We start from the raw sequence: 14,074 nt of genomic DNA, 5'->3' as shown, positions 1-14,074 counted from the left end.
ACAAGTCCTAGTGCCTTGTATATCCCAGAAACCTTTTCACCTTTTTCAGCGCTTTATTGCGACCTTGGAGTCTCCACGGCTCTGCTTGTTTATGTCCTTTGACATTTTGATCGCAGAAACACAGACGGTGATTTAACATTGCAATCTCCCAATTTACTAGACCCCCTATTTCTTTAATGTTATTTTAATGTTACTTTAATGTTCCTCACCCCATGCATCTCGGCATTATGACAATCTATGCTTTTAAATGAGCTTCTACCAATCTTATCCAGACTCTGTGCGTTTTATTCTCCTCTCCATACAATCTCTAAACCAGTATATCATATGCAGTTAGGAATGGTTCGGGTCAAGCAACAGCCAATGAAAAAACATCCACTGCAGTAAACCACTTTACTGTAGCAGCGGTTTTTTCGCTTCATGCGCTGTTTACCTCGATAGTCGCGGGTTCCTAATCCCGAGTCGGATGTTATTGTTATGCCCTACCCCTACTGCGAGAAGTTAGCGGCCGCGTGCGCTCTAGTTCAACGGCAGCTGTTTCACTGTATAGTGTCAACAAGACGTCAGTATCGCTACATGAGACTGTACAATGTGTGTGTGTGTGTGCTGATGTCATGAGTTTTGGCTGTGAGATATGTGTCTGAATGTCTGTCCGGAGATTTACGAGCTACTATCTAGTAAAGAGAGATTTATGGAAGGACAAGTAGGTGGACACGCCAGAATCCTCTTGAAAGGAGGGAAAGAGGAGGAGAAAAGGAGGAGTGGAGGCTATGTATGGGCCAGTGTCCTGGTTTTCTCCCACTTTAGTCATTCCTCAGACATGGGAAATCACAGAGTCTGGAGGGAAGAGGCCTCAGATGGGAAAAACGTCACTTGCATGTGTGACCAGAAGTTATATGGAGCAATCAGTTTATTGTGCTTCCTGCAAAGTTGTAATCACCATGATATAGGTGAATGATATCAAATGTATATTATATAGAATAGTCTTTGAAGACTGGTGGGTCGGTCTTTATTTGTTCAGTTTTGATACCATAGTTGCACAAAAATGACTGGTTAATCAATGCAACTGGGCCTCCATTCTGTGGCTCCATACTGTGGCTGAATATGGAAAATTCCCCTATTTTCTGTGTCCTTACCCCGGCCTAATGGATCTTGCAGGAGGACTGTGATGCTATGCATCAAACAAGATCCCTTTGGGTTACTGTGGCGCTCCCTCAGCCCACAAGCCCAGCCGGAGAAGACATTTGCCCCTCGCCTCTCTCTCCATATGCGATCTTTGCCAGGTTGAAGGGGGAATTTGTCACCATAGTCCTAAAGAGCTTAGGCACGCTTACCGTGCAAAACCCGCCTAAACACACATTCGCACACATAGTCACGTACTCACACACATGCGTGAAATGATGTATGCACATGCAAACACGCACGAATAAACACACACAGGCTCAAACGCACACACACACCACCACTACCTCCCCTCTCTCACTGCCTGCTGTGTCCACAGGGGTGTAAGTTAGGTTGGCATAGCCCCCACTAACCCACATATTCTTTCCTGAAATGTACCAAGTTTTGACTAAGTTTGGGCTGGGCTGGGCTGTGGATGTTGTTTGCCTTGGCCTGGGGCCCTGTGTAGGTCAGCTTTAATAGGGGAAAGCACTGGGCCAAGTTTTACGTAGGGAGGAACACCATTTGTGTCAAATCTTACACTCCATCACTCAGGCTACAGCTAGTTTAGCGCTAGTCTCACCTTGAGGCTACATTTGAAACGGACAGCCTAGCCTGCTCTTCTGTCTTCAGTCACGCCGATAAGGTTGTAAACCGTCAGAATCTTTGCCAGAGGACTGCTGAAGACAGGCCTCACACACGAGAGGCCATACAGATGTAGGATATGAATTTGATCACTCTGTTGCAGGAGAACTTTCCATACAGAACCTTGTATTGTATTTGAGGTTTAAAAAGGCTTCTGAAGTTTGTAATTTCCACTTTGAAATTTCAGACTTGATTTTCCCTTACGAAAAATGTATCAACCCCTACAAAAACGCCAATTGATTATATTAATTATAATCCACATAATAATTCTAATTTCCTGTTGCTGCATGATTATTTTCCTGCTGTAGCAAACTCGCTCAAATTAAGATCCTACATCTGTAGTCTCACATAGCCTATACCTATACAGTGGTTCTTCCTTTAAAAGTTGTGTCGCCTCAACTCTAGGCAATCAAATCAGACAGACGGCTTCAATCAAAGACCGTTTAGCGCTAGAGAGGTTAGCTTAGGTTAACTTAAAGGATGTCCTGGTCAGGCTGTAAAAATGGCTAGCCAGCTTCAATCAGGAAGTCATACTTATAAGCCAAGAGATAGCTATAAGCCAACAGATAGCGTAGCATGCTATTAGTCATTCTATACATGCCACCCGTAGTCTTAGCGTAGCTTTTCACCCAGAGGCACAAGAGTTGCTAATCTACGTCAATCGACTCAACAGAGAGGTTACATTTAAGCCCTTTAGAATCTCCTGTATAGATAGGGTCACATGAAAGCTATGAAAGCAACCTACTGGTTGTAAAATAGAGCTTGTTGCCATTAGCATGTTTCGTGAGGTGATATGCATGGCTAAAGCTAGCTTAGCGTTAGCCGCACCTCCCATGCTTTGAAATGGCCAGCCTGTTTAAATAAGCATGACACAGGGGGTACTTAGCTGGAAGGAAGCTTTGAGTTGGGTCTCTCTCTCCCTCACACACACACACACACACACACACACACACACACACACACACACACACACACACACGTTATGTTCTTCTATCCTCGTGGGGACCTAAAATGTATTTAAAGTCAAAATCCTATTTTCCTTAACCTAACCCTTACCATAACCCTAACCTTTACCCGTAACCCAAACCCTGAACATACCCCCCCCCACACACACACAAACACACACACACGGCGGTTCAAGTTCAAGGCCTGGGGACATAGCCCAGGCATGCTGAGCGTGATATTTAGTCAACACGGTCTAATGAACTTCCTTCCACCATGCTATCCCATTACACTTGTAACACAAGTGTAACCAAACCCCCAGATCCCCATGTTTTATGTTTTATGAAAACTTAAAGCAAGGTAACACAATCTCCACAGTGGGATGTGAGTTTCTCTGTCTCCCATCCCGCTAGACATTGTCAATAAAAATGTGAGGCCTCAAAATAAACTGTGACTTTCTAGGAAGGAACCAACCAGCTTGAGGGTTCGGGTATCCTCATAACTTCCCCTCAGTTAGAACTGATCAGATGATGCTTTGATGTATCCCGTCTTGGGTGATTTTTATACATGGGATGTTTTATGTCTCTTTACATTGCCAATTAGCTACACCATCTTTTCAAACAAAGTTCACACAAAGGGAACGAAAATGTGTTCAAAGGAACTTGTTATTAAAAGACTCTGATGTCATTAGAGGGATTTTGTCTGCTATTCGTTTGACCCCATCCATCAAAATCATATCCCTAAGGCCTAACTAGGCGTTTATCATATCATATACTGTATCGACTTGGCGGTCTTGATGGGATTTCATTTCAATTTCCCTAATTAAATAATCTTGTTCAGGCCGCCCGAGTGGCGCAGCCGTCTAAGGCACTGCATCGCAGTGCTTGAGGCATCACTACAGATCCGGGTTCGATCCCAGGCTGTGTCACAACTGGCCATGACCGGGAGTCCCATAGGGATGCTCATGATTGGACCAGCGTCATCCAGGTTAGTGGAGGGTTTGGCCTGGGGGGCTTTACTTGGCTCATCACACTTTAGCGACTCCTTGTGGAGGGCCGGGCGCCTGCAGGCTGACTTCGGTCGTCAGTTGAACGATGGTGTGGCTGGCTTCTGGATTAAGCAGGCGGGTGTAAAGAAGTGCGGTTTGGCGGGTCACACATGACTTGACCTTTGCCTCTTGCAGCGGTGAGACACGATCGTAGTTGGATCGCAATTGGATATCACGCAATTGGGGAGAAATAGGGGGTAAAATACAAAAACATATATTATATGTTTATAATCTCGTTCTGTATTCGCTTCAGATTTGATTACATATATACTTTCTTGCAACCTATACAGTATCTTGCTCACCCACAGGGTTTGTGTGATTAGATATAAGGATGAGAATAGTCTCTGCCTTCCAGGCCTGATTCTCCAGTCTCGTTTTAGACCTCCTGAGCCTCCGTAATTGTTATGGTTCTATTTTAAGCCTCAGCTTTCGGTGTCCCTTAGTTCTGCTTACTCTGCAGAAAGCGCACATTGTGGTTCAATTCAATATTCTGTCTTCCTGACTTGTGCTCAGCCGCATCCAACTCAAAGCTCATATCAGACATCAGATCTGTTGTTCATTATGGCAAAGCAATGAAATGAGTAACACAATCGCGTCGCGGGATCCCTTGGTTTCCTCAAAGGCACGTTTGAAGTGTCGTTGACGAAACGTTTTGATAGTCCCGTCCCGTTTCTCCGTTCCATCAGGCCAAAATAAGAAAGTGACAGGAAAGGTTCTGTGGTGGTTTTGGACGGGGAAGTGTGCGGAATACTCCCCGCTTTGAAGCCCTGGCCAAACGTCTGCTCTCTCTTTCTCTCTGTCTCTGTATCTCTCTCTCTTTCTCTCCTCTCTCTCTCTCTCTGTCACCCACTCTCTCTATCTCCTTCTTTCTCTCTCTACTAGGCATTTACCAGCCAATGATGAGTATGTTCTGCACAATTACTGTAGTATTTGTTTTCCATGTGACCTTATTCTCACTGAGCGAAAGGGGGAGATGGAGAGAGGGAAAGCGGGAGAAAGCACTGCACTCTTATAAACCCATCTTATGTCCTACCAAAGCACAACACAGTGAAACTGCAATTAGACGACTTATTCATGTCTGGGTTAAACCAGCATGAGTACTGTCAATGTTAAGAAGGTTTTGCAGCTGTCACTCTTTGACCTTTTAAGATAGTTATCTTTAGTTTCACATCATGAATCCGATGAAGTAGAGCAAACTGGGTCATTTCTGTCAGGAAACAACCCGGACCCAGAATCTAGTGTTTATTATAGTCAAAGGCTGCCTAAAAAGTGGTCTGATTTAGTTTGAGGTCGAGTGAACTCAGTCTAAGCATGGTTTCTAGTCTGGTGTGTGGGAACCCAGTGGACACACACACACACACACACACACACACACACACACACACACACACACACACACACACACACACACACACACACACACGGGTCCCTGCAACCAATAACACTGCCATAATGACTTAAACCTGTTGAAACAACAGCCCTTCCCTTTTGCTTTCTACTCTACTGTATGTTCAGATGGTGGTCAATATGTAGTTCATTAGACGACCCACCTTTTATATGTCTTGTTTTAGCTTGTTTCATTTTTACAGCTGCCCCCAACCCCCCTTACTGCCCTGCCCCCCTTGCCCGCGTCCCACCCCTGCTGGAGAATGACACTTGTTTTTCCACATTTTCCATGTTCTATGATTCATAACCTTTCGAGGAAAACATGGTCTATTTGTTGTCATTTGAATCCCAGACTGCCCCTTTAATCTCTTTCTAGTCCACCTGCACTGTAATGTATTCCATACACATACAGTACAGTCAAGCAAGATATATAGCTATTTTAGAACATATAGGCATTTAAAACAAGACATGTGTGCTTCCAAGAGAAGCTCTTGTAGCATGTTTAGATTAGCTCATCGTTTAGGTGGTGTGGCCTTCTCCCACTACCACTACTTTTATATTTTCTGTGTTTATTGGACAGGATAGATAGAACGAAGTTTATAGGAGGAGAGGAATTGCTAAAGTGGTGGGTCAGATTTGATCCCATGCTCGCAGTGTTAGTACTTGTTATCGCAGTGTTAGTACTTGTTTTCGCAGTGTTAGTACTTGTTATCGCAGTGTTAGTACTTGTTATCGCAGTGTTAGTACTTGTTATCGCAGTGTTAGTACTTGTTATCGCAGTGTTAGTACTTGTTATCGCAGTGTTAGTACTTGTTATCGCAGTGTTAGTACTTGTTATCGCAGTGTTAGTACTTGTTATCACAGTGTTAGTACTTGTTATCGCAGTGTTAGTACTTGTTATCGCAGTGTTAGTACTTGTTATCGCAGTGTTAGTACTTGTTATCACAGTGTTAATAGTTGTTATCGCAGTGTTAGTACTTGTTATCACAGTGTTAGTACTTGTTATCGCAGTGTTAGTACTTGTTATCGCAGTGTTAGTACTTGTTATCGCAGTGTTAGTACTTGTTATCACAGTGTTAGTACTTGTTATCGCAGTGTTAGTACTTGTTATCGCAGTGTTAGTACTTGTTATTGCAGTGTTAGTACTTGTTATCGCAGTGTTAGTACTTGTTATCGCAGTGTTAGTACTTGTTATCGCAGTGTTAGTACTTGTTATTGCAGTGTTAGTACTTGTTATTGCAGTGTTAGTACTTGTTATCGCAGTGTTAGTACTTGTTATTGCAGTGTTAGTACTTGTTAGACCGCTGGAATACTCCAGACTACATTAAACATTTTATCGATTTTTCACACACAAAACACAGCAAACCCTGCCAACAAACAGAAAAGACACAACAAACATGGTCAACACCAGACAATACCACATAAACAGCTCAATCCCATGATACATCTCTTGGAGCCTAATTGAGCCGCCAAGCCAATTGGCTTCCACTGTGTGAATGGGCAAACCCTGATTCGAGTCTTCTCCAAGGGGGATGTCCTCTCTCTTCTCTGAGAAAACAGGGTTTATTGTCTGTCTGTCTGGAGCCTGAATGGCACGGCCAGAAAGAGGGAACACCAATTAACTTCCTACTAACAACTGTCCTGAAAGAGAGAGAAAAGAGAAAAGAGAAAGAACCATCTTCTGTCCATATTGCAGTTGGACAGAATGAGTTTCCTGGAAAATGTTGACACACGGACAGTAGTTGGTTGGAACATATGAGAATGTTCCCTCGCTTTCCCTCTCTCTCTCTCTTCCTCCACTGTCTCTCTCCACTCTGGTAACTGCCTATGTGTGACGAGATCCAGCAGCCTTTCTGTTTCTAATTTCTCTGCTCTTTAACCGCATCTGACTTTCTCCAGAACTGAATTTATAGGCGAACTGGGCCTTGTCAAAGCCATGTAGTGTCTGCCAGCCTGGGAGCTGAATGTATAGGGGAGCTGGGCCTTGTCAAGCCATGTGGTGTCTGCCAGCCTGGGCGAGAGAGACCAGGGCTAAACTAGTTTTTCTCATTTGCCTTTTCACAGCACACGCAAGTACATACACATACAAGTGCAAGCAGGCATGTTCATGGATCCCTATATAGACACGCGCCCATGCTTGTAAGCATACACTTTCACACAAACACACACGTTTGCGTAAGCAGACACACACTTTCCACGCACACAGCCGTGACCTATTTCTATCAGCCCCAGCTAGGTAGGCAGTGATATACAGCCGTGGCAGCTCACACATGCAGCTGATAATGGCAGTCACTCACCAGGACCCTGCCACATAGGGATTTAGAGGACTGTTTTTCCTCCTCTTGTCAAGTCAGGTGACCTTTTGAAGAAAATGGCTCCTGAATTGTCTCTTTGCTAAACTATGGCTGAGTTCCATAAAGGTGGATGGGTTGGATTATTTCCTTTTGAACATTTGCGGTAACTTGATCTATAAAGTTTCTTTGCTAAAACTATGGCCAACTTCCATTGAGTTGGCACATAAAAGTGAATGTGTTTCGTATGGTATTGGCAATTTTTATAAAGGGAGCATGTTTCACACATTGAATGTAGGACTTTAAAAAGAAAGTAGAGCCCTACCGTACTGCCTCTCATCTCATGAATGCCATTCATCAAAACATATTTTCAGTCTAGGATCTAGCTGGCCTACAGTAGCGTAATAATGAATTAGAATAGTATCAATGTCACAATATCAAATTCACGTTGGCAGTTAGCACTGAGAAAAACCTATGCCTCTACAGTCAGTCCAACGTTAGCGGTTTTCGCTAGGCTAAACATTAGCATAGCATCATTTGCATAGCATTATTAGCATTTTGTGAAGCCAACCGATTCTGACAGGTTTCCAAACTCACTGTACTGTGTGTTGTCAGACCCCAGACTCTGCTGTAATGTCTACAGTGGGACCTACTTTGAACTTCAATGCCTTTTAGACAGTGCCTATGGGTTGAAGTCTCAAACACTGTGGTGGACCATTCAGCGCTTCAAACATAGTATAGCTATAGTAGTCTTGTGTTATGAGTGACTTCCAACCTGGATTTATGGAAAACCAAGGAATGTTTGGGAAGTTACTGGAATTTCACAACCCTACCAATGACCAATGAGTTATTGTGTATGTGTACATATGTGCATCCGTCAAGAGTGCGCCTGTGTGTGTTAGCATATGGCGTACGTCTGTGTGCGTTATAGGCTGCAGAAAGTCATAAATTATCCTGTATCTTCGAGGTTCACTGAAAGGCAGCCTCCCTACTATTTATGACTCTGAATAGTCCACGTTGAACCCAAATGTTACGGATGAAATGCTCGGGGAGCCTCTGAACTTCTTAAACAGAATAGACAGTCGGAGAATCTGGATTCGTGCTGCCACTGCAGAACTAAAACACAAAGACACATGCTAACTGTCAGGGAGGGATCGATGGCTTCTTTTCCTCTCTCTTTTTGTGAGTTTCGGTTTGGTTTGGTTCCCGATTCGACATGTGTTTTTGCATTCAATCAGGTCTGGGTAGAGGCGAGTCAATTCGAATCAAAAAGATTTATTGTCCCACAAACACCCCTCGAAATACTAGACTAGGATTTTTTTTTTTTTAGACTAAGTTCAATGATGACCCTGTATCATTGCACTGATACAGGGTCAGCTCTTATTTAATCCCCTTGATGGTTTCAGGTTAGAACTCAGTTATTGTCATCTGATCCTAGATCTGTGGTTTACATTTACATTTACATTACATTTAAGTCATTTAGCAGTGTAACGGCTGTCTTCTGAAATGAACCAAGGCGCAGCAGGTATGTGAATACTCATCTTTTTATTACCAAAACAAAAGGAGTAGAGCATCCACAGGAACAACACAAAAGGGTGACACCAGTGACAGTTCTGCAGGCTATAAAAGCAGTGCAAAAAACAACCACCCACAATCCCAAAGGGCAGTCTGGCCACTCTGGCAGAACAGGGCAGTCTGGCCACTCTGGCAGAACAGGGCAGTCTGGCCACTCCGGCAGAACAGGGCAGTCTGGCCACTCCGGCAGAACAGGGCAGTCTGGCCACTCCGGCAGAACAGGGCAGTCTGGCCACTCCGGCAGTACAGGGCAGTCTGGCCACTCCGGCAGTACAGGGCAGTCTGGCCACTCCGGCAGTACAGGGCAGTCTGGCCACTCCGGCAGTACAGGGCAGTCTGGCCACTCCGGCAGTACAGGGCAGTCTGGCCACTCCGGCAGTACAGGGCAGTCTGGCCACTCCGGCAGTACAGGGCGGTCTGGCCACTCCGGCAGTTCAGCGCAGTCTGGCCACTCCGGCAGTTCAGCGCAGTCTGGCCACTCCGGCAGTTCAGCGCAGTCTGGCCACTCCGGCAGTTCAGCGCAGTCTGGCCACTCCGGCAGTTCAGCGCAGTCTGGCCACTCTGGCGACTGTTGACTGGCGGGCAGCTCTGACGACTGTTGACTGGCGGGCAGCTCTGACGACTGTTGACTGGCGGACAGCTCTGACGACTGTTGACTGGCGGACAGCTCTGACGACTGTTGACTGGCGGACAGCTCTGACGACTGTTGACTGGCGGGCAGCTCTGGTGATGGTTGACTGGCGGGCAGCTCTGACTGTTGACTGGCGGGCAGCTCTGGTGACTGTTGACTGGCGAGGCTGGGCTGACGCACTAGACTCCTGATGCGTGGGGCTGGTATTGGACTTGCCAGCCTGGAGACACGCACCTCCATGCTAGTGCGTCTAGTGGGAAACACCGGATCGAAAGGGCGCACTGGCGGTCTTGAGTGCAGGGTTGGCATCACCCCTTCCGGCTCGATGCTCCCCTTGCCCTGGCACCTGCGGGGCGCTGGTACTGGGCGAACTGGGCTGTGCATCCGTATATGCGAGATGGTGCGTACCACAGCGTAACATGGCGCCCTCCACCTCATACGCACCTCCCTGTAATCACGGGTAGCTGGCTTACGGCTCTTCCCTGGCCTGGCCAAGCTACCCGTGTGCCCCCCCCAAAAAAAATCTTGGGGCTGCCTCTCGGGTTTCCTACCCAACCGTGTTCCAGCAAAACATTCCCGTTGGTTCCTCTGTCCAGCTGCCTCCACTCTCCTGAGTGCCTCCACCTGTTCCCATGGGAGGCGATCCCTTCCGGCCAGGATCTCTTCCCAGGTGTAGGCTCCCTTGCCATCCAGGACGTCCTCCCATGTCCATTCCTCCTTTTTTTTCTCCTGTGGCTTCCTCCTCTTCTGCTGCTTGGTCCTGGTTTGGTGGGTGGTTCTGTAACGGCTGTCTTCTGAAATGAACCAAGGCGCAGCAGGTATGTGAATACTCATCTTTTTATTACCAAAACAAAAGGAGTAGAGCATCCACAGGAACAACACAAAAGGGTGACACCAGTGACAGTTCTGCAGGCTATAAAAGCAGTGCAAAAAAACAACCACCCACAACCCCAAAGAAAAACACACACACCTATATAGGACTTCCAATCAAAGGCAACTCAACACACCTGCCTTCAATTGGAAGTCCCAAATCAACAATCAAACATTCACATACACAAAAACTGTCACGTCCTGACCCCACTACCCCCTCTACTGGTCAGGACGTGACAAGCAGACGCTCTTATCCAGAGCGACTTACAAATTGGTGCATTCACCTTATGATATCCAGTGGAACAACCACTTTACAATAGTGCATTTAAATCTTTTAAGGGGGGGGGGGGTTAGAAGGATTACTTTATCCTATCCCAGGTATTCCTTAAAGAGGTGGGGTTTCAGGTGTCTCCGGAAGGTGGTGATTGACTCCGCTGTCCTGGCGTCGTGAGGGAGCTTGTTCCACCATTGGGGTGCCAGAGCAGCGAACAGTTTGGACTGGGCTGAGCGGGAACCGTGCTTCCTCAGAGGTAGGGGGGCCAGCAGGCCAGAGGTGGATGAACGCAGTGCCCTTGTTTGGGTGTAGGGCCTGATCAGAGCCTGAAGGTATGGAGGTGCCGTTCCCCTCACAGCTCCGTAGGCAAGCACCATGGTCTTGTAGCGGATGCGAGCTTCAACTGGAAGCCAGTGGAGAGAGCGGAGGAGCGGGGTGACGTGAGAGAACTTGGGAAGGTTGAACACCAGACGGGCTGCAGCGTTCTGGATGAGTTGTAGGGGTTTAATGGCACAGGCAGGGAGCCCAGCCAACAGCGAGTTGCAGTAATCCAGACGGGAGATGACAAGTGCCTGGGTCGTACTCTGCGAATGTTGTAGAGCATGAACCTACAGGATCGGGTCACCGCCTTGATGTTAGTGGAGAACGACAGGGTGTTGTCCAGGATCACGCCAAGGTTCTTAGCACTCTGGGAGGAGGACACAAGGGAGTTGTCAACCGTGATGGCGAGATCATGGAACGGGCAGTCCTTCCCCGGGAGGAAGAGCAGCTCCGTCTTGCCGAGGTTCAGCTTGAGGTGGTGATCCGTCATCCACACTGATATGTCTGCCAGACATGCAGAGATGCGATTCGCCGCCTGGTTATCAGAAGGGGGAAAGGAGAAGATTAATTGTGTGTCATCTGCATAGCAATGATAGGAGAGACCATGTGAGGATATGACAGAGCCAAGTGACTTGGTGTATAGCGAGAATAGGAGAGAATTTTGCACGCCCAATTTTTCAGTTTTTTATTTGTTAAAAAAGTTTGAAATATCCAATACATTTCTTTCCACTTCATGATTGTGTCCCACTTGTTGTTGATTCTTCACAAAAAATTACAGTTTTATATCTTTATGTTTGAAGCCTGAAATGTGGCAAAAGGTCGAAAAGTTCAAGGGGGCCGAATACTCTCGCAAGGCGCTGTATATGAAAAAAACATGACCCTAACCCTAGAGTGCTGCTCTAGGATCAGGTTCTCCCTGTCCATATAATCTCAGTCATTGTGATTTAAAATGAAAAACTGATCCATGATCAGTATCGCTACTCTGAAATGTCGGGTGGTTTTGTAATGATAGCAGCTTTCCAAGCAGGTGAAAAGTTCCCTGGTTACAAATGAAAGCCTGGACCAAGACAAACACTAACACCCGATCTGTTCTGGAGTTCTTTGGGAATGTAGAACAGTTATTGTAATTTATAGCCTTAGCAAACTGCTGCGGATGAAGGAACTAGAACGATGACATATTTCCATTATTGAATGTAAATCAAAATGTGTAAGTGTGTTTGGAGTCCAAGCCCAACTATTAGGTGTCATTCCCAAGGCCTTAGTAATGATGGTAGTGATATTTAGCAGGGTGAATGGCTGGTGTATGTGTGTGTGTGTGTGTGTGTGTGTGTGTGTGTATGTCTGTCTATTTTCTTTCTGTGTCAAAGTGTATGAAGAATGTGTATGTGTGTGTCTCCATGTGGCTCTGCACAAACTAATGTGTGTGTGTGTGTGTGTGTGTGTCTCTTTGTTATAGGTTGGTGGTTTGTCAGTACAGCCGAGGAGCAGGGTTGGGTGCCGGCCACATACCTGGATTCACAGAACGGCACTAGAGACGACCTGGAACTTAGCACCGTCAGGACAGGAGAAGGTAACACACACACACCAGCCATTCTCCCTGCTAAATATCACTACCATCGTTACTAAGGCCTTAGGTAACACACACCAGCCATTCTCCCTGCTAAATATCACTACCATCGTTACTAAGGCCTTAGGTAACACACACCAGCCATTCTCCCTGCTAAATATCACTACCGTCGTTACTAAGGCCTTAGGTAACACACACCAGCCATTCTCCCTGCTAAATATCACTACCATCGTTACTAAGGCCTTAGGTAACACACACCAGCCATTCTCCCTGCTAAATATCACTACCATCGTTACTAAGGCCTTAGGTAACACACACCAGCCATTCACCCTGCTAAATATCACTACCATCGTTATTAAGGCCTTAGGTAACACACACCAGCCATTCTCCCTGCTAAATATCACTACCATCGTTACTAAGGCCTTAGGTAACACACACCAGCCATTCTCCCTGCTAAATATCACTACCATCGTTACTAAGGCCTTAGGTAACACACACCAGCCATTCACCCTGCTAAATATCACTACCATCGTTATTAAGGCCTTAGGTAACACACACCAGCCATTCACCCTGCTAAATATCACTACCGTCGTTACTAAGGCCTTAGGTAACACACACCAGCCATTCTCCCTGCCAAATATCACTACCATCGTTATTAAGGCCTTAGGTAACACACACCAGCCATTCTCCCTGCTAAATATCACTACCATCGTTACTAAGGCCTTAGGTAACACACACCAGCCATTCACCCTGCTAAATATCACTACCATCGTTATTAAGGCCTTAGGTAACACACACCAGCCATTCACCCTGCTAAATATCACTACCGTCGTTACTAAGGCCTTAGGTAACACACACCAGCCATTCTCCCTGCCAAATATCACTACCATCGTTATTAAGGCCTTAGGTAACACACACCAGCCATTCACCCTGCTAAATATCACTACCATCGTTACTAAGGCCTTAGGTAACACACACCAGCCATTCTCCCTGCTAAATATCACTACCGTCGTTACTAAGGCCTTAGGTAACACACACCAGCCATTCTCCCTGCTAAATATCACTACCGTCGTTACTAAGGCCTTAGGTAACACACACCAGCCATTCTCCCTGCCAAATATCACTACCGTCGTTACTAAGGCCTTAGGTAACACACACCAGCCATTCCCCCTGCTAAATATCACTACCATCGTTACTAAGGCCTTAGGTAACACACACCAGCCATTCACCCTGCTAAATATCACTACCATCGTTATTAAGGCCTTAGGTAACACACACCAGCCATTCTCCCTGCTAAATATCACTACCATCGTTACTAAGGCCTTAGGTATGACAACTAATAGTTGTGCTTGGACAGCAGGAACCT

At 46.1% G+C, this 14,074-nt stretch overlaps 1 protein-coding gene across 5 annotated transcripts in view; it reads left to right on the top strand.

Annotated features, from left to right (window-relative positions):
* Positions 1-14,074, top strand: part of LOC115147223 (SH3 and PX domain-containing protein 2A-like) — a 130,150-nt gene that overhangs the window by 83,527 nt on the left and 32,549 nt on the right. For all 5 annotated transcript variants that reach the window (XM_029689334.1, XM_029689332.1, XM_029689331.1 and 2 more), the window contains one exon: positions 12,598-12,711. In XM_029689334.1, the coding sequence (XP_029545194.1) occupies positions 12,598-12,711 (114 nt within the window). The remainder of the gene's footprint in view (positions 1-12,597; positions 12,712-14,074) is intronic.

Source organism: Salmo trutta, chromosome 14 (assembly GCF_901001165.1).
Source record: "Salmo trutta chromosome 14, fSalTru1.1, whole genome shotgun sequence".
NCBI lineage: Eukaryota > Metazoa > Chordata > Actinopteri > Salmoniformes > Salmonidae > Salmo > Salmo trutta.
This window is presented reverse-complemented; position numbering and strand designations above follow the sequence as displayed.